At 38.2% G+C, this 25,997-nt stretch overlaps 1 protein-coding gene across 3 annotated transcripts; it reads right to left on the bottom strand.

The window, feature by feature from the left end:
* Positions 1–1,242: 1,242 nt before the first annotated feature.
* SLC35B3 (solute carrier family 35 member B3) lies at positions 1,243–24,790 on the bottom strand. Of its 3 annotated transcripts, none has more exons than XM_036402260.1 (10): positions 24,692–24,790; positions 21,060–21,338; positions 19,668–19,789; positions 17,653–17,807; positions 16,091–16,198; positions 13,924–14,021; positions 11,399–11,491; positions 10,883–10,994; positions 7,902–7,971; positions 1,243–6,910 (listed from the first exon to the last, which is right to left on the bottom strand). In XM_036402260.1, the coding sequence occupies exons 2-10, from the start codon at positions 21,258–21,260 to the stop codon at positions 6,760–6,762; spliced, it is 1,110 nt and encodes a 369-aa protein (XP_036258153.1). In that variant the 5' UTR covers positions 21,261–21,338; positions 24,692–24,790; the 3' UTR covers positions 1,243–6,759. The 3 variants fall into 3 exon arrangements, with proteins under 3 accessions (XP_036258153.1, XP_036258135.1, XP_036258144.1); XM_036402242.1 differs by lacking the exon at positions 24,692–24,790 and adding an exon at positions 24,548–24,623; XM_036402251.2 differs by lacking the exons at positions 1,243–6,910; positions 7,902–7,971; positions 24,692–24,790 and adding exons at positions 7,980–8,439; positions 24,548–24,623.
* Positions 24,791–25,997: the final 1,207 nt, after the last annotated feature.

Here is a 25,997-nt window from a genome sequence, read left to right as displayed (position 1 = left end):
ATGAGCTATTTATTAAGAATAAGGAGTCCAGGGAAATCGGGTGTGACTCAAAGTAAGGATTAGCTACCTTTAAACCAGTTCTTATCTACAAAGTTACACAGAATTTATTTTCTTTTATATATTTCCTAACAGTCTTCATTTGAAGAGGCCAAGCTCTCACTCAGTTATTTGTCTATAAACTGCACTGCACAGGACAGTGCAAACTAGGTATACAGCACTACCAGCTGTCAGCTTGAACTGCTTATTAAGGGCAACTTTTAGTGTATTTCTCACTAAAAAGATTTTCCAGTACCAAAATTTGGATAGTACATAAAATGAATAATCCTAACTTAAGGCTAAATCAACAAAAGATTAAAGGCATGTTAAAGCCTAAAGAGCTTAAATTCTGCTTGTTGCTGCCTGAAGCCTATACAATCTCTTCTTTATGCATTAAAGCCTTCCAGGGGCCTCAAATCGCCTTTGAGAACATAGAATAGTTTGGCTTAGAAGAGACCTCTAAAGGTCACTTGGTCTAACCCTCTGCAATGAGCAGGAACACCTTCAATTAGGTCAGGTGGCTCAGAGTCCTGTCCAACAGAACCCTGAATGTTTCTGGGGATGGGGCATCTACCACCTCTCTGGGCAATTGTTCCACTGGTTTGCCACTCTCACTGTAAACAGTTTCTTCCTTATACCTAATCTATATCTAGCCTATTTTAGTTTAAAACCAGTACCCCAGCACAACAGTCCCCAATAAAGGGTTTGTGCATGTTCCTTGCAGACCCCGTTATGTACTGGACTTTTGCACAGATCTGCTCCCATGAATGCCTGTTACTACAGAGTTGTATTTAAGTGGAGTTTAGACTCAGGTTCTGAACAAGTGAGAGGGCATCTACCACAGCTGTCCACGTTCATGCATAATGCTGACAAGAAGGCAGCGAGCAGCATAGCAGCACTTCCAGTGTACCTGCAAATCAGGTGCTGGACTAGAGCAGCAAAGAGCTTTGCAACCTCTAAATGTAGAAAATAAAAAGCAACTTTGAACTCCTTCTATAATGACGATATCAATTTCATCTACAAGTGTCTTGCATTTGCTCAGTCACATACTCTTGTTTTGCACTGAGCAGCAGTTACCAAAGGAGGGTGTCTCTCTCCCCACGGGATTCTGCTCTGGAGGTACTCCCTGTGTAGCCAGAACCACACTATCAGGCGTTTCCAGAATGGCGCTGCCAGCTCCAGCAGTTACTGCAGCCAACTCAGAGATACTTGTTTTAATCGTATTTATTAACAATTTGTAAACATGAGAAAAAGTGGAAGATAGACAAAGACAGCAAGGTTAAAGATCACAGAGTGATGGAGGTTGGAAGGTACCTTTGCCCCTGCTCAAAGCAAAGCCACCCACAGCCAGCTGCCCAAGACCATACCCAGTTTTTGAATATATCCAATGATGGAGCCTTCTCAACTTCTCTGGGCAATCCATGCCAGTGCTCAATCACCTGCACAGTAAGAAAGTATTTCCTCTATTCAGAGAGAACTCCCTGTGTTTCAGTGTGTGCCCACTGCCTCAGTGCTGTCATTCCTGGCTCCCCCATCTTTGTGTCCTTCCTTCAGTGTTTGTACACATTGATGGAATTCCCCCCAGCCTTCTCTTCTCCAGGATGAAAAATCCCAGCTCTCTCAGCCTTTCCTCACAGGTGAGATGGTTGAGTCCATCATCTTCTTGTCACTTTGCTGGACTCTCTCCTGTAGCCCCATTTCCCTCTCGTGCTGGTGAGCCCAGAACTGGTCACAGCACTACAGATGTAATGAAAATTACAATGTAAAACTTTACACTTAAAATGTAAGTAATAAAAAAAATGAAAAGGAAGCATAAAACTGAGAAATCTAACAAAGAAAACATCTAAGAAGTAGAGACAAGCAATACATTACTAACACATCTCAAAAAACTAGCTAACAACACAATTCAGGTGTAGAGAAGTGTTAAGTCAGCATTGTATTCTAAGCTGACTATTTGTGCATGAATATTCTTTATTGAAATAGTCTTTGCTTCTCTACAAGAGAATGGCAAAGTGATACAGACCCCCCAATGCATCATTATGCTTAATTCCTCATGTGATGACAATTCCTCATAGTTTTCCCATGGCAGCAGCTTTTGACTAGTAGCAAGGTGAACCAGTCACCTTAAAGTGAAGGATATTATGCTTCTCCTAAAACTGCTACTGTGTCCAGCTTGCTTCCACAGAGGTGCTCACAGAAAACAACAAATCAACAAAAAATGACAATGCAAAAAACTTCAAATAAAACGCAGAAAAAGCTATTTTATGGCTGCCTTATTTTCCCTTTAAATTGTACTTGTACAGAACAAGGAAAAGAAACAATTTAACATCTCTAATGCTGGGGGTAAAAGAAAACTGACCTTACATTGGTACCATTTCATTTAAAGTACAGATGGGCTCTGCTAGACTTGGGGCACATTGGACTTAGGGTATTAATATCTATTCCTTGCTCATCAGACTTACCAAGGCAACTTTAGGCAAGATACCATTTATGCTACATCTCTGAAATGGAGATAGGGCTTTCCTGCCTCATAGGCAAGACTGAAATTAATCTCTAAAGCTGAAACATCAGGAGTTTTATATTAAATATTAAAATTAATATAAAGACTTTTAAACAGGTAAAATGTAAAAGAAAACCCCTTCCACTAAAAAATTCTGAGCTGTTAACTAAACCATATAAAAAACCCCTCCAGAAAAAAAGTATTAATCCATTTAATTACTTCCTTAACTTGTGAAGTTTACTTATTATTTCCTGCCCTCCAGAGTATACATGCAATTTTATACCTCTTTTCAGAACAGTAAACAACTCAAAAAGTTTCCATGATTGAACAAGCAGCAGTCAAACATGAGAGAGGGGCTTGTTTGTGCCTGGGAGCATGGGAGGCAGAAATATAAGAAACAATTAAGACATACCAGGTTAGTGAGGAAGGCACTTATTAAAGGGAAAAAAAGAGCACTTGAAATAATTTATTTCCTCTTCCTCTAGTTCTCACAGGCAGGCAAGGGAGAAGAGAGATTTTCTTGGAAGATGGAATGAGGTCAAGGAGTTAACTCATATGTGCACTCATCAAGACCTTTCCAAAAATAATGAGAAGTATGAAAGACTTTTTCATGGAGAATAAAGGATTTAAAGTAATCACCCAGATGGTTATAAATGATATCAAACAGAAAATCTGGAATGTGACCAACCTACAACAGTGTGATGTAAGCCCTTAAATACAGGAATACAATCCTGAAACAATCCACAGAGCATAAACAGAACATGTTAAAAAAGGATTTCATGTGCAAAAGCAAGAAATACAAGTAAGGAAGTCAAGTAGGAAAGATATAAAGCCCAGGCTTTAGCTTAAAAAGTTTGGTAAGTTCAAAGCACAGGAGTGGTAAAACAAGATGAAGACAAACAGTTTAATGCAAGATCAGGAAACACTGTGGGTTTGGAGGGCAGGGCATTAGTTCTTCCACACTTGCATTCCCACACAGGTAACTGTGTAATCAGCAGTTTGGCTGATACTGAAGTACTGAAACACTGAAGAAATCCACTGCTCAGTCAATTACTTCATTACTGAAGTGTGCCCAAAAAATGCAAAAATGTAATATGAAAGCAACTGCAAATGCATGCTGATTTAGAAAAACAGAGCTCCCTCAGCTATCCAAAGGAGGCAGAAGCAGGTATCACAGACGTAGATTCCTGACATCAGAGGAGATGCTGGTCAGACTTAAATTTTACTCAGAATTTCAATGCTGTTATAACTAATTCCTACATCATAGACTTTTTTTATAGAGAGGAAAAAGTTGTGTAGCACAAGAATAAAAAGCAACTAATTCACATTATATTTAGATAACAAATTTTCTGGTGAGAGAATTGATTGGCTTTTTCCTATAGTTTCACCATGCCTACTGCAGAGCCCAGGAAACAATAAGTATAAAATGCAAGTTACTATGACCAGCCTTCAACACTGGGAAGGGTTAACCAATACCCCAATATAAGTGCTCTTACACAAAAAATAAATAATTTACAGGTACTTTGTGGACAAGCCCTTATTCATATTTCATAGACGACACAAAACCAACACACATACACAGTACAGAAGACTCAAGCCCAAAATTTTGTAGTAAGAACACTTGCAGGTTTGGAAGGTTTTCTAGCTTGCGTGCACTACGAAGCTTATTAAAAAAAACCCCACAAACAGTAATTCACTGAAATGAAGGTTTTCTTAAAGAAGGCATCAAACTGCACAGACCATGATGTGTGGAAAATTATAAACTACTCTCATTTGTGTGTGCATTTTCTTTAACACACATATTGTTGATTGGCAAGTACTAGACTCATACCTATGAAAATAAAGGGTTAACTCTTAAATCTATGCTATTAACAGTAAACCTACAATATCCATTTGTATATAAAAATAATTTTGAAGTACATCAGTAAAACAAAACATACACTTCTACAGTTAAGAAAACGATAAAAAAATAAATCAAAACTTCCCCTAACGATAGCTCATTAACTCAGCCCTGTATACAATAGAAAATAAATTAAAAGGTGAATTATTGTGATTACTATTCTCTTCAAAGAGAGACAATAGAGACAAAACTGGATTATATTAGCTATCCAGAAACATACATACTATATTTGAATTCTAGTCAGAAACTTTGTCAGTGACTTCTCATCTATTTAAATAAAACAGATGCCAAATGAATTATATTTACTATGACTTTCTGCATATGTTGTAGCTTTCACAAAATTTGTTTTTCTAAAGGTTAATAAATTTTAACAACAGGCAGAGATTACGGCTGGCAGAATGAGGACTGTAAAATTATCTTAACCTCACTGGAAAGACCAACTTCATTTAGTGAAAAGAATGCAAGGGAATGCAAGAGTTGATAAGTATTACAGGGAAAGAAGTGTATCAATCCCCTCGACTTGGTCAAATGCACTCTTACACCAAATTTGAAATTGGAATGCTTTATTATACCTTACCATAAAACTTGGGCTGCAACATGAAAATGGACAGCCATGGCAGGCCATCTGTCTCCTTCAAGGTGTCTCTGTTCATCAAATTCTTACCTCTCTACCTCATCCAGGACACAATCATGCAGGAGCTAGGAATTTAAAACCCAAAACTCTTCCATGCAATAAATTCTCCTGATTTGGCAACAGTGGGTTTGTATGTGTTGAGAAGCTTTGCTGACACCCCAGAGAAGTGTCAGCACTGGAACAGTGCAGTTATGTCAGCACAGCGCTTCTCTTGTTCATCCATTTGTGCTCAGCTGGCTGTTACTCCATGCTCTATTCCATAACATATTTAACATGGCAGATGCAAGCTACCAAATAAATAAGAAAAATTTAAGGCACATTTTGTGTCTGTGCTTTGATTACAAGCTCCTTTGAACAGCAATTCTTCTTAAGTGTCTGAAAAACATTTTGTATATCTCTAATACTTTCATCAACTAGTATTTTTGACAGAAGGCCATCCTGTGAGATTTTTTAATTCTCAGTATGTTCTTTCTGACTATCTATTATCTAATTAATTTGTGTCTAAGTTGAAAGAACCAAGATGCATCTAAGGGACACAATAACAAAAAAACCATGACCATGTAAGAACAATGATTTGTAAGGTGATTAGTATTTTTAAAGTGCTGTTGTTAAATATATAAAATGAAAGGATGGCAAGTGATTCAAAAGCAAGTTGACTATAAAAGAAAGAGCGATAAATGGACTTAGTCTTCCTAAATTCATGATGAAAAAGACAGACTGGTAGCACATTGTCTCCTCCTGTCACTGAAGAAAGAAAACTGTAATCTGTACCCTAATCCTCTTAACATCATCAGAAGACCACACAGACTGACATAATACATATTCCAATCACATTAGCTGATGCTGTTATTATTTACCCCCATACTGAAATTGAAGAATTTTGATTTGATGATATAAATTTAAGAACTTCCATGTCTCTTTATACCACTATCATAGAGAGGGCCACAGGCCACTAAAAATGATGTATTTGACCACAGATTAAGCAAATAACAGTTTCTTACACCAATGTTTCCATCTCACCCCATTCAAACTTAAAAGCCCATTTCCTCCTAGCAAAAGCATGAGTGTTGACAGCACAAACTCAATCTCAGTTTTGTGACTTGCAAGCAATACTCAAAAAGAGGAGCACTAGGATTTCAATAAAAATTTCAATTATTAAAATAAATATCAAGTTCTGTGATGATCTAAACAATAACTTAAACAAACCCCAACATTTTTATTTAAAATGTAAAAGAGTGACAACAAAATGTATTCTAAACCTTCCACCTTTGAATTCACGATTTGGTCAACCAGTTGGTGATTAGTACAGTATTACATTTAAATTACCCCACCTAGACAATTAACAAAGAACCACTAATTTCAGATCAGCCACATGGCCAATATTATTAAAATGCCCAAACCAGTCTTCTACTGTGTCTCACTTGAGTGCAGCTTCTCAGCAGTTTGCCAGGAGCTGCTGTCCTTCATTACTGATAAAACCATCTGGCAATGGCCTACAACACCATTTGTGATGAATTCAAGTGCTCTGAAGAAAGGGCTCATGAAAGTGTGCACTTATAGCAATCTGCAAGCAGACAATATGCCTTCAGCTCCTTTGGTTTTAATAACATTCCCTTTGGAAAGTGAATCAGTTGAAGACTGTTCTAATAAAATAGTAAGTCAAAGTCTAGACAAGGCATGAACCACTGTCTATACAGTTTGTGACAACGTCCTTGATTTTCTTTCTTCCACACTTTTTTTCCAAAGACCAAGCAGTGAAGGCAGTTTGATTTTGTCCATATTCTTACTGTAAACATTAAGAAATATACCAAGGACAACCAGTAAGCCTGACCACACGTACCTAAAGGGAAGGCAGAGGAGAGGGAAAAAGTTACCATTAGCACTTCATCTTTAGCAATTACATACCAATATTTGTGGATTAAGCAAACCTCACATTAAGAAGAGAAGAGTTAAAAAAAATTCCCCCAAAAATCAGTGGGCTCTGAGATAGAATTTCCCAGAATCTTTATTATTACTATCCTTCCACCTTTCTTTATTCCTGTCCTGGCTGGAGAACTTATTGAAATGCACTTATAAGTTAAATAATAACTAAATAGTATCTGTTCTTTCTCATATGAATAAAATAATCCTGAGGGGTTTTAGTATGTTTTTCCTTCCTATGATTATGAGAGCTATCCTGGTCCAAAATGTTTTCTCACTCCGTGCCTTATATCCATTCTTCCCAATGTAGGCACATTTTTTTTTCAGCTCTCCATTCTTTTAAGCCTCAATATTTTTAGCTGTAGCAAATTCCATTTGGGATTTGCATGTAAGTTTTTTCTTAAAGCAATTTGTATATAGGAAATAAAATAGAATTTTATGTTGTTTCAAACCTGGAGCAATTAAAATCAAAGTAGCAACTTAGCTCCATTTACTCAAACATTTGGCACTATAATACGTCAAGATAATACAGTTATTTAAAAGGGCTAGCTAAAAATTCAAATTTGAGCTTATAAAAGCAGGAACAATACCATAATGGAGAAAATCCCTTCCTTTACACAAGTTTTTCAACACAGAGAAAGTACCCAAACAATTTATAATGTATCATAAGCACTAGATATTAATTTTCTTTGTTGTCTTCCAGACCTTTAGAAAAATGTAAACTCTTTTCTCTAGCATGATTAGAATCAACAAGCCAGTCAAAATTTACAATAGATTGCCAACATTTGTAGAAGATATAAAAAGACAAGCATTAAACCCCGAATATGATTAGTAAGTGTTGGTATATTTCGATGATGAACATAATTTTTTATAAAATACTTTATAAACCACTAAAAACTGTAAGTACTTACTGTAACGTGAATGGCTTTGCAAAGAACAAAAAAGAAAGCACAATGGACATTGCTTTTCTTCCTGTTGTTACTACAGAGGAAAACAAGTATTAACCTCTTTAAGAATTCAGTTACAACAAAAGAACATAACAAAGGCTTAGCAGGTAACCTCATAAAATAATTGTCTCACTAAAATGATGATCACACCCTTGGTGCAAACGCAGACTGCAGTGCAATGCAAAACAGCACTGGAACCATGTGATTTTTGGAAACAAGTACACTGTGTCAGTAGTGCCATCTCAAGTCACACTATTCACAGCAAGGAAATTTCCAGAACAAGACTTGCTATTTAATAACTTCATGGTAATCAATCCACAGTCTCTGAGAGACAGACAGACATGCAAATAACTGATGATATAAACTCATCTGTTAAAGCTTGGATGTAGACCAAAGGTCAAATATCTTGCTGTTTCCGCCTCATGTTATTACAGCTCCATGGTGTTTTGGGCTCTATTTTTGAGTGGAAGGGGATTATCCTCTCACCATTCTTTTGAAGTTACTGAAAATTTCCATAACAGTGGAATTACAATTTTGCTTAGAATCTTAAGAGACCAAGAACGTCTGACACCAGTGACTGCATTAGGAAGTTTCCCTCAAAACCACTAAGAGACATTCTTCTACACCTAATCTGTTCACTAAAAAGAATCAAATAGTAAGAAGAGTGGAGAACACAATCTGTTTCTAAAATAGAGATAAACTCTTTGGTTGGTCTGAAATTAATTATAGCCCCAACAATTTTTTGAACAATTTCAATGCTATCTGCAATGAACAAGGATAAAGCATTACTAATGAACTGTGTACCAGGAAACCTATGTAATTTATCACTGAAACAAAATCAATAAATCACTCAAAGTTGTAGAAAATGTTTAAAAACAAAGTAAGAAAGCACACAAGTTTAGCTATGGAGGCTAAGGGGCTGAGAAGGTGTTATTTTATGTAATGGCACAGAGTTCTCACTTGAGAAAGACCTGTTGCACAGGGTGCAGTATGTCTGCACCTAAAGAATATTATTATTTTATTATCAGAAAATATTTTGCTTACCATGAAGTTCCTTTAACTATACCAGACTGGAAAGTCCTATTTGTGTAACTACATCCAAATTAGTCTTACTGCAACACACTGGCAAAAGGAACCAATGACTACTGATGTATTTCCACAGTGCTTTGGCTAGAAAAGCAAGTTTCATTCTTCCCAGCTCTACCCCACAAACAAATATTCACTTAAGAGTGTTTTATAGTAGAAGAAACAGCCTTCAGTACTGCTACATCTGCCCCAACTTCAACTTTTTAGTAATAATTTTCTTTTTACATTTTAAGAAATTTATGCGCATCAAATAAAATGATTTTCTATTACATGAAAAATTAAAGAAGAATGAAAAAGGAAATTGAGTTTTAATTAGAAAACAGTTTACAAATGAATAATTTAAAAAAATGGTTAAATTACTTCAGTTTTTCTAATTACAATTATTTCTGTTCTTTCAAATCAGTTATTAATTAAAATATTTATGTAACCATTTCCTTCTAAATTAAGTGCCTTTTCTTCTTTTTCCCAATTAAGTCTGATAATTTCTCATTCTGCTAATAGAAATACAATTTTCATTAAACTCTTTCACCCCACTCCCCTCAAGAAGAGGGAGGGTGGATGGGGAAGCTGGGAGGGACAGTAATGAATGTGGTGTTCTTCCAAGGAACAATAAACATTTTCATATTGCTACAGGCAAGACAGAAAGGGCTCAAGTGGTAGAACTGTCAAGGTCAGGCATACGAAAACTGGGGAAAGGTTTACTATTCTACAGCATTTTTAAAGTTTTTTTTAGTACAGTCAGACTTTTTTTTTAAGAGGTATTTTAATACATGAAACAAGCCTCTCCTCTGGGTCAATTTCCAGTCAGGAGAGCTACTGAACTTGGTTAAAAGCAAATACAAAACAGATATGCTGCATAGGAAATAACTGATAGGAAATCAGAGCATGTAACCCTCAGGTCAGAGAACAATGATGTATTTTCCCTTCCACTACTGTGAATGAAGTAGAGCATCACCTGACAGAAACCAGGGTGTCTTTTAGGAGAAGAAGAAAGGCAAATTAGCTACATGACATCTTGCTACACCTTCCCCCCACCAGGTCCTTGTGACTAATGTTTGTAGTTTCACATGCTTAGAAACAATGTTACTGCCTACTATGCCCTTCTAGAACATCCTTACTTTTTCTTTTATATTTTAATTGATACATGTCTTTTCCTTTCTGTATTTTCCTATGAAAGCAGGCTGAGAGACTTGGGATTGTTCAGCCTGGAGAAGAGAAGGCTCTGGGGAGACCCTATTGCACCTCACAGTACCTAAAAGGGGCCTGCATGAGAGCTGGAAAGGGACTCTTTACAAGGGCATGTAGTGACAGGACAAGGGGGAGTGCCTTTAAACTGAAAGAGGGCTGCTTTAGATGAGATATTAGGAAGAAACTCTTTACTGGCAGAGTGGTGAGACACAGATTGTCCAGAGAAGATGTGTCTACCTTATCCCTGGAAGTACTCAAGGCCAAGTTGGATGGTGCTTTTGAGCAAACTGGTCTAGTGGAAAGTGTCCCTGTCCATTGTAGGGGAGTTCGAACTAGATGGTCATTGAAGTTCCTTCCAACCCAAATAATTCTGTGATTCAATTTCAACCCCTCCACTTAGAACAGTGCTTGCTTCTGCACTAAAACATGGCATGGACTATATGCACAAGTTTACTTAACAGGCTCTTCATGGTTGAAACTGTGGCACAAAAAGAATCAGGAAGATCTCAAACACATTCTACCATGTGAAGATCCATGCTACACAAATCAGTCAGCACAAAGAACAGAAAAAAAGCCAGTGTAAGAACTATTCTCAAAAGCTCTGTCCTACATAATAGAATAGGATTACTTTGTTTTTATACAAAGGCAGTAAAAATATCATTTGTTCATACCTGTTACAGCGAGAAGGGCACCAAAGATTTTAATCAAAGCTAGAACAAAGGATATGCCAAAATACCCAGTCAGGGAGAAAAGGAATGCATAACCATAAGTCTGAACTGGATGCTGCAACAATAAAAAAGCTGGTTAGGAAAATGTAAAACAAACCCTGAGGTATTGCAAAATGACATAAAACTACAGACTTTAATCAACTGCTTGAGCAATAATAAGCTGTTCAACAATGCATTCATGCAAAAATCCTTATTTAATTTTAGTTAAATAATGGAAAAATAATAATGAAATTATAAGCTCATAAGTCTGGTCCTGTGATTTTGTTGCTTTTAAAACATTACCCTATCTAACACATCAAAGACTGGAAAAGCTTGCTTACTGTATGAATTATACAAGTTAACCTGTTTACATGATGAAAATAGAACTTTAGAGAGAGAAGCGGTAAGATTTTCTGAATCATACAGAGCAAGGTTTTCCAACGAGGTTCTTCATAGAAAAAGGGAAATCTTTACACCTACCTTTGAGCAAAATGTTACTGCAGGGCTTAATCCACTAGTGCATGTTAATCCAAATAAAATATACACAAAACCTATTGAATAGGAATACAAAACCTAGAATAGTGTAAAAGAAAATAATTACTAGGTGATACTTTACAAAAGGACAAAATTAAATGCTTTCAGATGCTTGGCCTTATTTATATGCTCAGCAACTCAGAGCTGAATTTGAAGGGTTTGATGATATTTTTACTAGCATTTATATAATAGTTGATGTACAGTGAAAAGCCAACATTAAGTGTTAGACACATTCTTCCTACCCACAACAACATAAAAAGATTGGAAAGCTAGCCAGTTAATAATATCCTGAGGTCAGTGTCAACTGTGTTAAATCCTTCAGGTTCAGGATTTCACAGCCTAAATAAAACTTCCCACAACTATGCCATTTAATAGTCTGAAGAACATGTTACACGTATTTCATTTTCTGCTATTTATCCAACAGAGTAAACACCTGCATTACATTAAATGTGCAAAGGGTAGCACAGAACCGCCAGCAGTGTCATGTAAGTTTCATCTGTGTCACTTCACTTCACATGCATGGTTATAACATGCAGGATTTTTAAATATGACCAGTTTTGGCCTAGTTGAGTGCTCAGAACACTCAGGAAGCAGGTAAGCTCTTTATTTGTCTGCACCCTTACTCAATTAATAGGTGCACTGAGCAACAAAACAATCTTCATCTAGCCTTTCCCAAACTAAGCCAGAAGTAGAAACTGGAACTGTCCATCCATCCATCCATCCATCCATCCATCCATCCATCCATCCATCCATCCATCCATCCTCCCATGCAGCAGGAGGCATTCAGCTGTTTGGGCAACATTTAGTAGTCTTTTCTTTCAACAGAACTATTCTACACAATACTGGCTAGAACATGCTGATCTACTATGCTTTCAAAACTCAGTGTCTTGTTTTTTCTCAGTTATTGAGAAAAAACTATTAAAAATTGTTAGCAACACCATGAGACAACAGACCACTTATCACTGCTCTATAATAAAGAAGAATGCATACATGCATACATCTTTTCTGTTTTCACAATTGCTTAAATCCAGGGCAATTTCCAAATTTGACAAAGTAAGAGAGACCCTGTGGAAGACACGTTCCTTTATTGTTCAATTTTATTTCCAGATCACTGTCCATTAAATATGATCTCCAATTCAGATTCAATTTTTACCCACAGTCTCAAGAATAGAAAATTATTTCCAAAATTCTGCTTGTACTTCTGCGCTGAATTCTCTGAACTAAATCCTGAAGTGGAATGTCTAAACCACGAACAAAACCTTTAGATCCTAAACCATTACACTCATTCCCTACAAAGTAGTATGAGCATACAGTATGAGGACCAGCATTGTCAGACTAATTCAGAATAAAAAGCAAAGTCCTGGAGACAGCAGGAGTTTTGTAGGTAAGGCAGCAACGACTGTCAAATGCAAAATGGGCAAGAAACAAGCTACAGATTGCACTTTGGTTTTGGATTTTGGAAATGACAGCCAAAGAAGGCTGCATCAGGTCACATAGCCAAATCTCTGCCCCCCAGCAGACCTCTGCAGTGAACACTACGAAAAAGTACAAGAATAAAAACAAGAATACAGTGGCACTTTTAGGTATATATTCTTCCACTTTCAGAAACGTGTAGCTCAAACTTCTCAAGCCATCCTAAATCACTTCTGGCCTTAAATGAAGATGCCTTCTAAATTCTTCTCCATTTCTGAAGCTATTCTCATGAGAAAGTAGATTTTTCTAGTTAAATATCAAATACATGCCAAATATAGAAAACAAATTTCAGTAACTTTTTACCTGTGACATATTCATATCATGCCTTTTATAGGAAAAGATTTACTTATATTTACTCAATTTCAGAGAAAAAATATGCCAAATTCAAACAAGTCTTGTCTAAAAAGAAAAATAACCTCAGACCATATGAATAGATAATCTGCATTCCAAGTAGGTTAAAAAATGGAGCAAGACGTTATCAAAATTGTATTTCAGTGAATCAGGAACAAAAATATTCACCCAGAGTTTTACAGATCTCAAAAGATTTTAAAAAACCTGCCTCCCAGGTGCTAGCACACTCTAGAATATAAAGTATAGCAAGTAAAGTAAAGCAACATGCTCCATGTAACACATGCCCAACTACACCTGAGGAACAGTGTGTATTTTTCAGAGATTAAGTGCATGATCATACAAAAAGCACTACATTGATCTCAGGCCTGCAGGGTAGACAAAGGAATTGTTGATAGAAATGAGTGTTTCTGTAGCTATATTGTATTTGTATTTGAAGTTGCACTCAGAAAGCAGCACCCTTGAAAGATTGAAAATGAAACAGAAAAATCAGCAGAACTCCTCAGACAAACAGAAAACCCCAAGAACAGTACACCAAGAGCTTTTCCCTCCATAAGCAAGAGAAAAGCACATTAAGTCCCATGCTTTGTCAATGGAGGCCTTGCCTACGATAAAACATGTTCTTTTAAAATTGCAAATGTGGTATTTACCATTTCTGAATTAGAACCATTGTGCAACTTCATAGCTTTTTCCTGTACATTTCCTATAACTGCATCTGCGCAGAGGGCAAGGGATATTAGGATCACACCTATTAAGACAAACAAACAAACAAACAAAGAACATTCTTCAGAATATTCATTGCAGAATGGTGGCAAAAAGGAACAGAGAAGGAATAGAGAAATAATAACCAGCCCTTCCCTATAAAAGTCAGCAAAAATATTTCATTACACCAGTACAAAGAAGTGCCCACCTCCACTCTCCCTCCACCAATTAACCCCTGAGCACTGTGTGTCTCCAAGCTTGATGGGAACATCTGGACATTGCTATAAAGAAGCCAGCTGTAGTTTTTGTAGTAACAAGAGTGACAGAGTATCATTTGCAGTTAGTTAATGAAGATAAATAACCAGAGAAAATACTCTTTTTCAGTACTTAATCCCACTTTTTTTTTTTCCTGACAAAGGCAAATAGAAATGTTAGATGTGATGGTAAAACAAATGCAAGAGGATTGAAAAGTAGAGATCTTTAATTACTGAAACATTAATTTAAAAGAAAAACTACTGTTCAGGTACAAACTCCATGGTTTTAGGTTACCATTTATGCTGACAAGGAAGTCACTATATAGTCACTACTGTAATGAGCTTTCCAATAGCAAAAAACCTGATAACTCTAGTCATGTCAGTCACAGCTAATTTCCCAACCTACAAACTTTCATGACTATTGTATTTAACGATGAACATAGGTTGAAATATCACTTTTCCTAAGTATACAACATTACAGAATAGACTAATCATCAAAATGCAAATCAAAACCCGCTCTAGTCTTGGCTCTTAAAAGATCATGTCAGGGAAGAAACTAGAAGACTAGAAACAAGCAGTGTTTCATTTTCTTAGTCCTATGTTCTAACAGTCAGAGGTGGAAGATTTTAACATTTTTAAGGCCCAGGAAGTTTAAGGTGGTGTTTTCTTGGAAAGAACTTTAAACCAATGTTTTTAGTTTGGGAACCATTTCCTTTCTAAGGCCAGACTTTCCAGGTCTCTTCATCCTTCAAGATTATCAGGCACTGGACAAGGTATAACTCAATGGAAAAGACATGGTAACATGAATAATATTGGTAACACTAAAAATATAGGTATCTCATCTGCATGGATTCAGCTCTAGTCCAAAGATTAACAGCTCCAGTTCAGCAATTCCACGCTGTAAAGTGAGGGATGAATGTCTCCATGGGCATTCTCCATCATGATTCATGTTCTGGCCGTGCTTAACGGTCCAGGCACACCACTGGACAAATGCATGGATTAGCACTGGATTGAGATGAAAAGGTTACCTGGAACCTGAAGCACCAGTGCACATGGAGAGGAGAAACGTGGAGAACAAGAAAAATGTTAATCTTATGCCCATTACACATTTTGGAGTGTGAGGAGGAGAATTGCTCCAGTCATTGTGGCAGTGCTGAGCAGAAGCAGCAGCAGCAGTGTCATGGATAAGACCAACAGTGTTTTATGGGATGTAAAGCATGAGTAAAAACAATTGGAAAAACTGGACCCAAATTAGTTCTAAAAGAAATCTGCATAGAAACAGTTCCATACAAATCAATGGCATGAACTCAGGAATTCAATTACCCTTTGTCATTTGACAAAGAAATTAAATTTAGTTTTTCATTCCAAGCAGTTTAAAATCCTTGCTTTGCTTCTGACTTAGACAGTATTAAAAGGTTAAAATGTGAGAGCTCCACCGAAAAACTACAGCAAATCTGACTGCGATCATCCGTTAATATAACGTAAATGGTTGTGAAATGGAAAAATACTTAAAAATTTAACTAGAAAAGAGCTTATCTTTTTAAGTTTTAAGAAACTTATCTTATAAGTTTTAAAATATTCCAACCAAATTTATCATATTTATTTTAATATATATGTACTGGGGTAAGTCTTTCTTGAGAATATATGAGACATTTCAACCAAGAGGGTGTAGTTCCTGGAAGTTTTAGGAACCTAGGAATTTAAACTTCTGCCACAGACAGAGTTCTGCTAGAGCGAAGCTACAATGAAACTATTTTCAGTAGGATACCTGAAGGCACTCCAGCAAGAACTCAGAACTTCAATGGAATGCTTATGGTAGGAAAAACCAAGCATTTTTTTAAACTCTAAATTATGTTTTTACCTGTCAAGTTGAAGTTTGGTGCAACTGTGCTGTCAGCTAAAGTAAACCATATTAATCCAAGGCTCATACACAGGGCAGCAGACACGTCTACAATATTGTAACGCTTTCCTACAAAATACAAACAGCAAGAACGGACTGTTAGCACTCAGAATTTCATGTTTATCCTGTTTAACAGACTAGAAGATTACAGAAACATTGTTCCAATGTCATTCTTCTATTTAAAGAGAAGACTCAATGCTCTGGTCTTTCACAACCAGACTTAGTTTCTTCTACAACAGAAATTCCTACCACAGGGGAATTACCTGATTTTTGTGATCAGCTTTGGTTTGAGTTCACAGTTACAGCACTGACACAAAGCACATCCTCCCTGACAAGGCATTCCCTTAGCAACTTCAGGACAGCTTAGATGTTTCTTAACACTTTTGCCTCACACAAGACATTTCAGCTGCCTTTACTGATCAGAAAGAAGTCAATTCCAAACACTGACAGACAACTTTGGTACTCTGAGAACTCTACATTGTCTTATAGTTTGGGAGAAACAGCTTGTGGAGGGGAATGGAAAAAGAAAGTAAGGGCATGAAAAAGCAGGAGTTAGTATATCTTGTTTAAAATAATGTATTCTTTGCTCAGAAGCTGAACTTTGAACGTAAGCTTCCAAGGGAAGTTTGTTGAACTGAATTTTTGTAACAATAATATTAAAAAGAAATAGCTTCTGAGACTACAACACAATAAAAAGTTTTATAAAGCTTTAGGGAAATACCAGTCACTTTGCATTAAAATGATAAAATTACTTCTAATAAAAGGTAAATACTGTGTAGGCATGTACATATGTAAAGCTGAAAACTCCCCTGAAAATTCAGTTGTTTTTCAACCAGAAGGCCAGAATTACCTACAGAAACAGAAATACAGCATTCTAGATTTTGTTTCATTATACTTGTCCATGTAGAGTGTTACTGACTAAATTTTTGGGTATTGAACACAAACTTTTATAATATGCTTAACCCTTCTAAATCCAGAAACACTGAAGTATATTTATTCACATAACAACAAACTTTTTCTGTTTTTCTCCATATTCCATTTTCTCTTATTGGAATATGCACTATGACTTTAGGACTAGCCAAGGACATGCAAAATCAGGTGTATTTCTGATTAAACATTTAATGAAAATTTAGGAATTAATCTTTTCAAACAGAAGTAGAGATTTTCTTCACAACTCATGGTTGGATTCTTTTTTCCACTTCAAGTTTTCCATTTCAATATTGAAATTGTTTCATTTATGAAGTGATTTAGATTAGAAAACAAACTTACACTTCTTAAAAATTAAGAAAGCTTGTGTAAAAATGAAGTTTTGCAAGTGACCAGTAGAATGTTTTTCCCCATATTTTCTGTTGATCTAAATATATTTGTACATTTTCCCAGAAGATGCTTCAGAAATTCTCATTTTTCCTCCTATAAGAAAAATTCTACTAGCGGAATTTTAAAAAGTACAGGATTCCACCTATGATTGCCTCCCAAAAAAAGAATTTTTAAAAAAATCATCTAATAGCAAGATTAACACTTACCTTGTATAAAAACCCCACCTATCATAACTGGAATCAGTTTACAGCACTTGAAGATGACTTGAGTAGGGTAATTCAGATATCCTAAAGAGGTATTTGACAAACCCATAGTTCCCACTGTCAAAAATGCTATTATCATGTACGTTTTGCCAGGAATTCTACAAAACATAAACATACAAATCTTGGCATTACAGACTCATTTAGAGGAGATTTAGCTTGGAAAATTCAGTTAAAGAAATACTTTTGTAATACAACCTCAACATCTTCCTCACTGAATTTCATTTAATAGAAACTTAAAAATGCACAAAAATCTCTGATTTCATATTTAATTTCTTTCAATTACTGCAAATAAAAAGCGAATACAAGACAATAAAAACTTCATGGCTCATGAAGTATTCAAGAACTCTTTAACCTCCTTCTGAGAATGTATGCTATTTAGACAAGAATCAAGACAAATGTTTCAAAGGAAATGTGGAAGATTGGTATACTGAAATAACCTGGATCTTTGCTCTCTCACAGGTCACTGTGACAACTTCTTTGGTGAAGAAGTTTCATATGAACCTTGACATTTTTAAAATGAAGAGAGTTGAAAAAAGTACCATTTTTTAATGAAACTCAATGAAACTAAGAGAGCAGTGATTCAGACACCAGGAACAGAGGGGCTTGTTGAACATTTTCAGATGTTTTGCACACAATCTGATGAAATTATCACCTGACAACAGATGATCCAACAGTCACTTTTGTGCTCACTTTGTGATTTTTTTACAGTTACTGCTGTGCATATGTTCAGCTATTTTTCATGCATACTCAGAACCACGCTAAGAACATAAGGAGCTGTCTTGCTGCAATCTTGTCTTATCTGTAACTCATTATGTGATCTACACATACTCTGAGGCATGCAAGAAAAATTAAAAATTTAAGAAATATAGATTTCTGCATGCCTACAAGAAGATGCCTAGGTTATAGAAAATAAAATGTAAAATATATTTCAGATCTACATTTCCAAAACAACTTACTTGAAGGGAAATGCTCTGTAAGCATTTCCAACTGGCAATAAAATCCCATAAATACAAGTAACCCAAAAGGTAACTGTGCAATATTATCTGATTCATCTCAAAAAGTCAGGTAACTTGAAATACAAGCTGTCAGTGTTTAAAGTAAAAGGAATAATTTATCAAAGTTATGCTGTTTGGCTAAAAAAGAATTTTATAATATGAAACCAGTATATGCAAAATCATCCAAGGCTGACTCCAGGTAAGGCAAACTAGTTATGGTCAACTACAATACGAGGCAACTTTAAAATTCACGTACACCATGACAGCCTGTATGCAAGTTTCCAGAGTGCCTCAATAAACACTTTGCAGAGACTATAGATGGGTAGGAGGCTGCAGAATGGCTACACTGAGTCAGAAAAGATGCCATTTCCAGTGGAATTTAGAAATAAAAAATTTCTTTGGTCCACTGCAGTGAAAACACAGAACAGTTTTGTGGCAGAGTGGTATGAGTGCTGTCTTAAATGAAAACCATGACACTTCAACACATCCTTTGTAGCAAACCCACTCAGCTACACGGTAAGCAGAGAGCAGACCTCTGACATTCTCCAAGATGCACAGCATGTAAGAGGAATCTCTTGGTGAGGAGGTACCAATATTTGAGGAAAACATATTCACTGACAGATGGCTTCAAGTGCTGTGAAGTGCATTGGCTCTATTCTAAATGTGATAATCCCAAGCAACACATACGTGACTCAGTCTCTATCAGCCACATTAAGGACACCATATGTTCTGTAAGGGGGACAGTGACAGCAGAGTCAACAGAACTACTTACAGGTCCAAAATCCAAGTGGGTGCTTCTAAAATATTCTCTAACATCATCCAGCAAATTCACTTCCTTTTATCTACATAACTGCTAGCAATGCCTCACAGTACTCACATGCAAAAAACAGAAATTAAGTTTATGGTAAGTTTCAAATACTTCTAATTTCATGGACAGTGCAAAATGCTTGGAAAAACACATACCTTCTTCTTTTGTCCTGAATCAACTGCAATTCTATTAGTCCAAAAATGGAATAAAATCCAAATTGCACTAAAGTGAGGTACCAACCAAAAGGTTTAAAACCTTCCACTGAAAATATCAATTCCTATAAAAACAAAAACCCACCACAGTCATGTACACACACCAAAATATTAAATGGACAAAAAAGAATTAACAGACCTTTTACCTTGATGTACATGCAAATCTAGCTTTGCAGTTGCTGGTTATTAACTAGATTTATCTGCCATATGTAACTTGTGAAAATATTGAAAAAGAAAAGACCATTTAGGTTCTCCAAAATGAAAGAAGAAAATTTACTGTTGTTATAAATACAATAAAATTAATGGATCAATTCATTAGGGGAATACATTTGATGCATTACTAATTATCTCATATTACAGAGGCTTCCTGCCTGCCTTTTTGCTGCTCTTCCATTCATTTACTTCAGTAGACCATTTTTATTCAGATTTTATAAATATCTCCAGATAAATTTAATACAAATTTTCTCTAACAAACATGCTTACTGATAATTTTCAGCTGTTAGGAATGCACACCTAATACTGTGAGTGCCAACATCAAACAGCACATGTGAGTTGATAAAAATTTGTAGGCTGCAAGAATATTTCAAACCAGAACAATTTGTTCTGGAAAAATACATACACGTCATAAAGACTTATGTAGGTGTATCAGTTATAGAAACAAAAGGCTACCTAATATCTGCATTTTTGAGATTCTGCTTTTAATTACTGATCATGTTCTCCCAACTCTTTTGAAGTAACTTTATGTTTACAAACTTCTCAGCTGCTTTTGAAAACTGCATTAGAAACATGATTTTTAATGATCAAGTTTTTTAATCACTGCTTTATTGAGAATACTCAATGAATTTAAAAATAATTTTAAAAAGGGAACAGAAATGTAGCTGCTCAAGATAAGAGAGAAAAGATTAGCAGAATGGTGAATGTTTAACTAAAATGGCATAAACATTATCCTTCTGCTTAAAAAATTACCATAGTACATGTTTCAGCTCTGTCCTGAGAGCAGAGAGAAAAATAATGTGACTGTAACTGTACAGTACTCATGGAACTTAGGGAGATCTACAGGTTTCAGCATCAATGAAGACTTTGATGAATCTTGCACACAGAAGTAAAATATCAAGTTATGAAAGTCCAAATGATCTAAACTTTACAGGCACATGAACCATAATGGCAACTAAGATTATATATTACTTTCTGCTCTTGAATACTGAAAGGCTGACTTTGTAATAAATATTCAGTTTAAAACATCTACATATATTAAAATACATACTATATTATTATGCTATTGAAAAAGACAAGGGGTAGGAGAATTGGCCTAAGACACAAGTTCATAATATTTACCTGTAAATATCCATAGATTAGATAAAACATAAAAACTCCAGAAACACAGATGAAAAATTGGGTAGGTTTGCTAAATTTGCTGAGATTCATGCCAAGAACTACAACATCATCTACTGATTTGATATGGGGAGACATAGCTTGAGATTTGGAAGGTACACTGATGGAAATGTATTTTCTCGATGAAGTGAATTTCAGATCCATGGTTCCTGGCTCGCTGCATTCGGGGCTATTGTCGTCTTCTGCCTGCTTTTCTCCTTCTGTGTGTTTTCTCTCTGAAAGCTGAAAGAAACACTAAAGTCAGATGGGACACACCATACAGCCTTCCAACAACAACAGTAAATGAATGTGACATTTACAGGGAAATATAAAGGTTTTAGAGTTTTGTCAAATTGTTTTTACTCACAAATTTTACTTATCTTTTCTGATGTCCAAAGTTAACATCAGTTAACTTTATTAACACCAGAGGCAAACAACACTTTATGAAAGCAGTTTTGCCTCATTCCTACACTCGACATAGCAAACAAACCAAACAATCAACCCTAAAACACCAGCAACAGAAAACCAGCTTGAGTTTCCCAACATCTCTAACTGGTCCTATCACGTACTCACAGGAGTGACTGCTTGGAGAGAAGTGATCTCCATGAGCAACAGTGAAAGAACTGGGATTGAAGCACTGTGGTTCTGCTGACCTTCCTTCATCTCCTCAGCAAAACACACCAGACTAGCTCACAACAAGGGAAACCTTGCTAAAAACTACAGATCTGAGCCTATGACCAGTTAAAAGCATGGAAGCCGAAGAAGTTATCCCCTCATCCTCATGTTTATTCACTATTTCCTGCACTGCTCTTCAGAAAAGAACATGGAGACTGAAACAAGCAGATTGAGATGCCAGTCTCAAAAATCAGTCTGTTTATCTCATGAGGTCTATGATATGGCAATCTCTTTAATATTTATCACATGCAGCTATTTCCAAATGTAATAGAAAACAAAACTGGATGACTGAAGCCTACAGAAGGAATGTAGCAGCTTAGTATACTGAGATGCAAATAATTCTGTTCTCCAGCTCAGCAGACAGTAAATATTTGATGGGTTTTTTTTAAAGATAAAACACACTGGTCAGCCAATTGTCCCAAGATTTTTAAGTGTAGGTCAGCATCAAGTTCCGTGAGCAGTCAGTAATTACACTGTGTTTGTCCCAACCGTTTAGTGATTTGTTTTTCCCAGCTCAAGAATAATTCTCCTCATCACACATACATAAAAAAATGCTTTCCCCATTGTTCTCAAATTTAAAATGTCCCAGTACATTAACACTAGATCATGCAAACACTGTAGTCTGCAAGAACACTGGTAAATAGAATATATCATACAATACTAGAAATTTTAAGGTTAGCTGAAAAATTAAGTATTAGTATGAAGCTTGCAAGGTGCTTATGTTTTCTTTTTCATATGAGCTACTATCAGGTTGGAACAAGACTCCTACTAGAGTTCTGAAAGAACATCTTGGGGAGTATAACAGGTGTTCAGGGACCATAATAATTATTTGGGCTTATATTCAAGATCCAAAGTGAGAGATAGAAAGTTTACCCCTGCAGATTTTTAGCTAATCCCAACACAAAGTGACCATAAAACAAAGAAAGTTTTAGATGAATTTTAGTAAAATCAGAAAAGCACTAATGTCAGATAATGAGGCATGAGTGAGCCTTCACATACAATATAACGGAGTTCTGATCACCCTCAGAGAAAGATTGGAAGAACAATGGCAAACAAGGGTTATCAGGATGGAGGAGCAGGTTGCCCATCTTAGGAACTGAAAAAAGATGAAAGCATAACTTGTCTAGCCTAACAAAACCGCAATGAAAATGAAATAGACCTGCTTTCAATACAAGTATGGAGTACCACTAAGGAGAAAAAACAGCTTTAAGGACAGGAGAATGAGAACAAGTGGGTAAGAAGTGATCATGAACAAATTTACACTTTCCAGACTATCTGGTTAGCTCAGGAACTGGCTGGCCATTGATTTAAGAGTGATCATTTTTACATCACCACCTATGGTTTGCTTCTCTTTTCCCATATTTTTCTCCACTTCTTAAAAAATATTTACCTCAACCCATAATTTTTTCTACTCTTCCTTTCCTCTCACTCCACCCCTCTGAGGGTAGTGAGGAAAGAAAGCAAGTGGCTGTGTAATGCTGAGCTGTCTACCAGCATTAAATCACACAATTAACATAACCTTCAATTTTCAACTATTTCTATTAAAAATATTTCCTCAGGAACACCATCAGATTTTAAAGTCTCTCCACTTAATTTTTTGCAGATTACTGAGTCTGTCATGAAAGTGGTAAACTGTGGAAAGTGGAAACTGATCACTCCAGACACACTCACAACCATCCATAAAACTATGATACATGGTAATTGTTTTTCTCTGCATCCTTCAAAGAAAATTACTTAACAGCTGAAGAAACTGTAAATGTATGTATTAGAAACAGTCTCCACCAAGTAATTTCATTAGCAATAGTGACAGAACTCTTCTGAAATTCAGTGACTTCTCAAACTGCCATTTTTCTAAGCATGAAAACTGTTATTCCTACTCCTCTCATCAAAATTCCTCAAGCACCTAATTCGCGTCTTGAACAAACATATACCATAAATCGGTTTTATGGAGAGTTAAGAGCTGTCCTGATTTGTGTAAAATACCAATTTCCCTCTCTTCTTTCTCCTCCCTTGTGTAAAAGTGTAAACAACATATTCTTTAGATCAAAGACTTCCTGCTTCTTCCCCTTCAAAAAAAAAGTCCCTAGCAGATCAGTACTTCAACCTACCACACAAAATAGTGATTATTACATGAAGGAGAAACAAATGAACGAGTAGAAAAGCAAAATTTCCTCTGCCTCCAAAAAGTTACCAACTTGTACTAAGCATGGAAAAAACATCATGAAGGAGCTCGAGCCTTGGTTGGCCAAGATTTCTTAACACTGAAGAACATCTGTTAAACCCATCATCTTGGCAGAAACCTGCGTCTTAGTCCGCTCAGAAGAACTGCTCGCCTGAGACACACCAGGCGAGCTCCACGTTGGCTTTGGCCATGACCCTCCGGAGACCGTGCCAGAAATGCCTGGTGGCAGGACAGCAGCTGGCACGGCAGCAGGGATGCGCCAGGTGACAGGGAAGCCAAATTCCATCTGCGGGAAACCTGAGCAGACACTTCGCTTGACGCTACCTGCGTCCTGCTCCGGAGGCAGAACAGGGAAGGGAACAGGGTCTAGCAGGAGCCCTGAGCCTTCCTTCCTGCTCGCTCGCCTGCGCCAGGTGTGCCTTTCCCGAGCGCCTGGCAGCTGTCCCGGGCAGGGCTGGCACAGCCTCTCCAGCCGCCACGGGCCGCCATTCCCCGCCCTTGCCCCGCGAAAGGGAACCCGCGGGCCGGCCCAAACCCTCCCGACACTCAGTGCCGGCCTCCTCCCGCTCCACATCCCGCCCCCGGCGCCCCTCACCGTCGCGCCCATGGCCCCCTGAGGCCGGGCGACGCTTCGCAGGAAGCGACCCCGCCTCCTTCCCGCTCGCCCCCCGGCCCTGAGGGAGGAGGAGGGAGGAGGAGGGAGGGAGGGAAGGAGCGGGGAGCGGTCCCGCCCCCGTACCTGTCCGGCGGGCGAGGAGGGGCACGGCGGCTCCGGCCGGCCGCCCCCCGCCAGCGCGTCCCGCCCGCCCGCCGGGATCGCCGCCTCCGCGGGCCCGCGCCGCCGGAAGTGGCGGCCGCCCGGCGCCAGGGGTCGGCACGAGCAGCGAGCGCATCGACACAGCGTCCCTCGCTCGGCGCTCCGCTACCCGGCCTGAGGAGGGCGGGGACGGCGCTCTCGAGCCCACGCGCGGTAGAGACCGCCTACCGCGCCTGAGGGGCGGGGCCGGGCTGGAGCTCGACTCAGCGTTCCCGACTTTCCTACAAAAGAAACCAAACGGTTCCCGGCTCTCGGCTGCCAGAGACGGCTGTCGAAGGGCTTCCCCACGTGTCTTTGGGGGAGATCACAGAATCACAGAATCGTTAGGGTTGGAAGGGACCTCTGGACATCCAGTCCAACCCCCTTGGCAAGGCCGGGTGACCTAGAGCAGGTGGCACGGGAACACATCCGGGTGCGTTTTGAATGTCTCCAGAGAGGGAGACTCCACAACTTTCCTGGGCAGCCTGTTCCAGTGCTTTGCCACCCTCAATGCGGAGAAGTTCTTCCTCGTGTTGAGGTGGAACTTCTGTTTCAGTTTATGGCCATTGCTCCTCGTCCTCTTTCCGGGCGCCACTGAAAAGAGTCTGGCACCAATCTCTTGGCACCTGCCTCTGAGATATTCGTATGCATTCATGAGATGCCCTCTCAGTCTTCTTTTCTCCAGACTAAACAGGCCCAGCTCCCTCACTCTCTCCTCATAAGAGATGCTCCAGACCCCAAATCATCTTTGCGTCCTTTCACTGAAACCTCTCCAGGAGCTGCTGGTCTCTCCTGTACTGAGTAGCCCAGAACTGGGCACAGCGCTCCAGATGTGGCCTCACTAGGGCCGAGCAGAGAGGGGGAATCGCCTCCTTCCACCTGCTGCGCACCCCTTCTCGGTGTCCCCCAGGGTACCGCTGGTGCTGCTGGCAGGGCAATAACCCCGCTGTGCCCTGCCCCGCCAGAGAGCAGCCGGGAGGTGGGGAAGGAGCCCAGCATGGCAGGAGCACCGGGAGAGGCTGAGGAGTTCCGTGCCTGCCCGGGCTCCCTGCAGCTGCCAGGAGGAGTGACAGGGACACGCGTGGGGGTGTCCCCTCGCCTCCCAGGTGTGCTGCGGCCAGGCGCTGCTGTGGGTCCGCAGAGACTGGGACTGCCTCAGTACTCTGGAAAAGCCTCCCGGAGCAGGAGATCGTATTTCGCACCACGGTGACATCAAGATTGTTTGGAGTCCTGAAAAAGGTTTTTTTTT

This window comes from Molothrus ater, chromosome 1, assembly GCF_012460135.2.
Source record: "Molothrus ater isolate BHLD 08-10-18 breed brown headed cowbird chromosome 1, BPBGC_Mater_1.1, whole genome shotgun sequence".
NCBI classification, from domain to species: Eukaryota; Metazoa; Chordata; class Aves; order Passeriformes; family Icteridae; genus Molothrus; species Molothrus ater.
Note: the sequence above shows the minus strand (reverse complement) of the source record. Positions and strands in the feature narration are given on the sequence as shown.

What these genes read in the sequence shown, in the direction of transcription:
- SLC35B3 (XM_036402242.1), bottom strand. An exon ending in TAATCTATGGATATTTACAG is followed by an intron (nt 19,790 to 21,059) that starts GTAAATATTATG and finishes TTGTTTTTATAG; the next exon opens with GAATTGATATTTTCAGTGGA. An exon ending in TGCCCTTCTCGCTGTAACAG is followed by an intron (nt 7,972 to 10,882) that starts GTATGAACAAAT and finishes TTTCCTCTGTAG; the next exon opens with TAACAACAGGAAGAAAAGCA.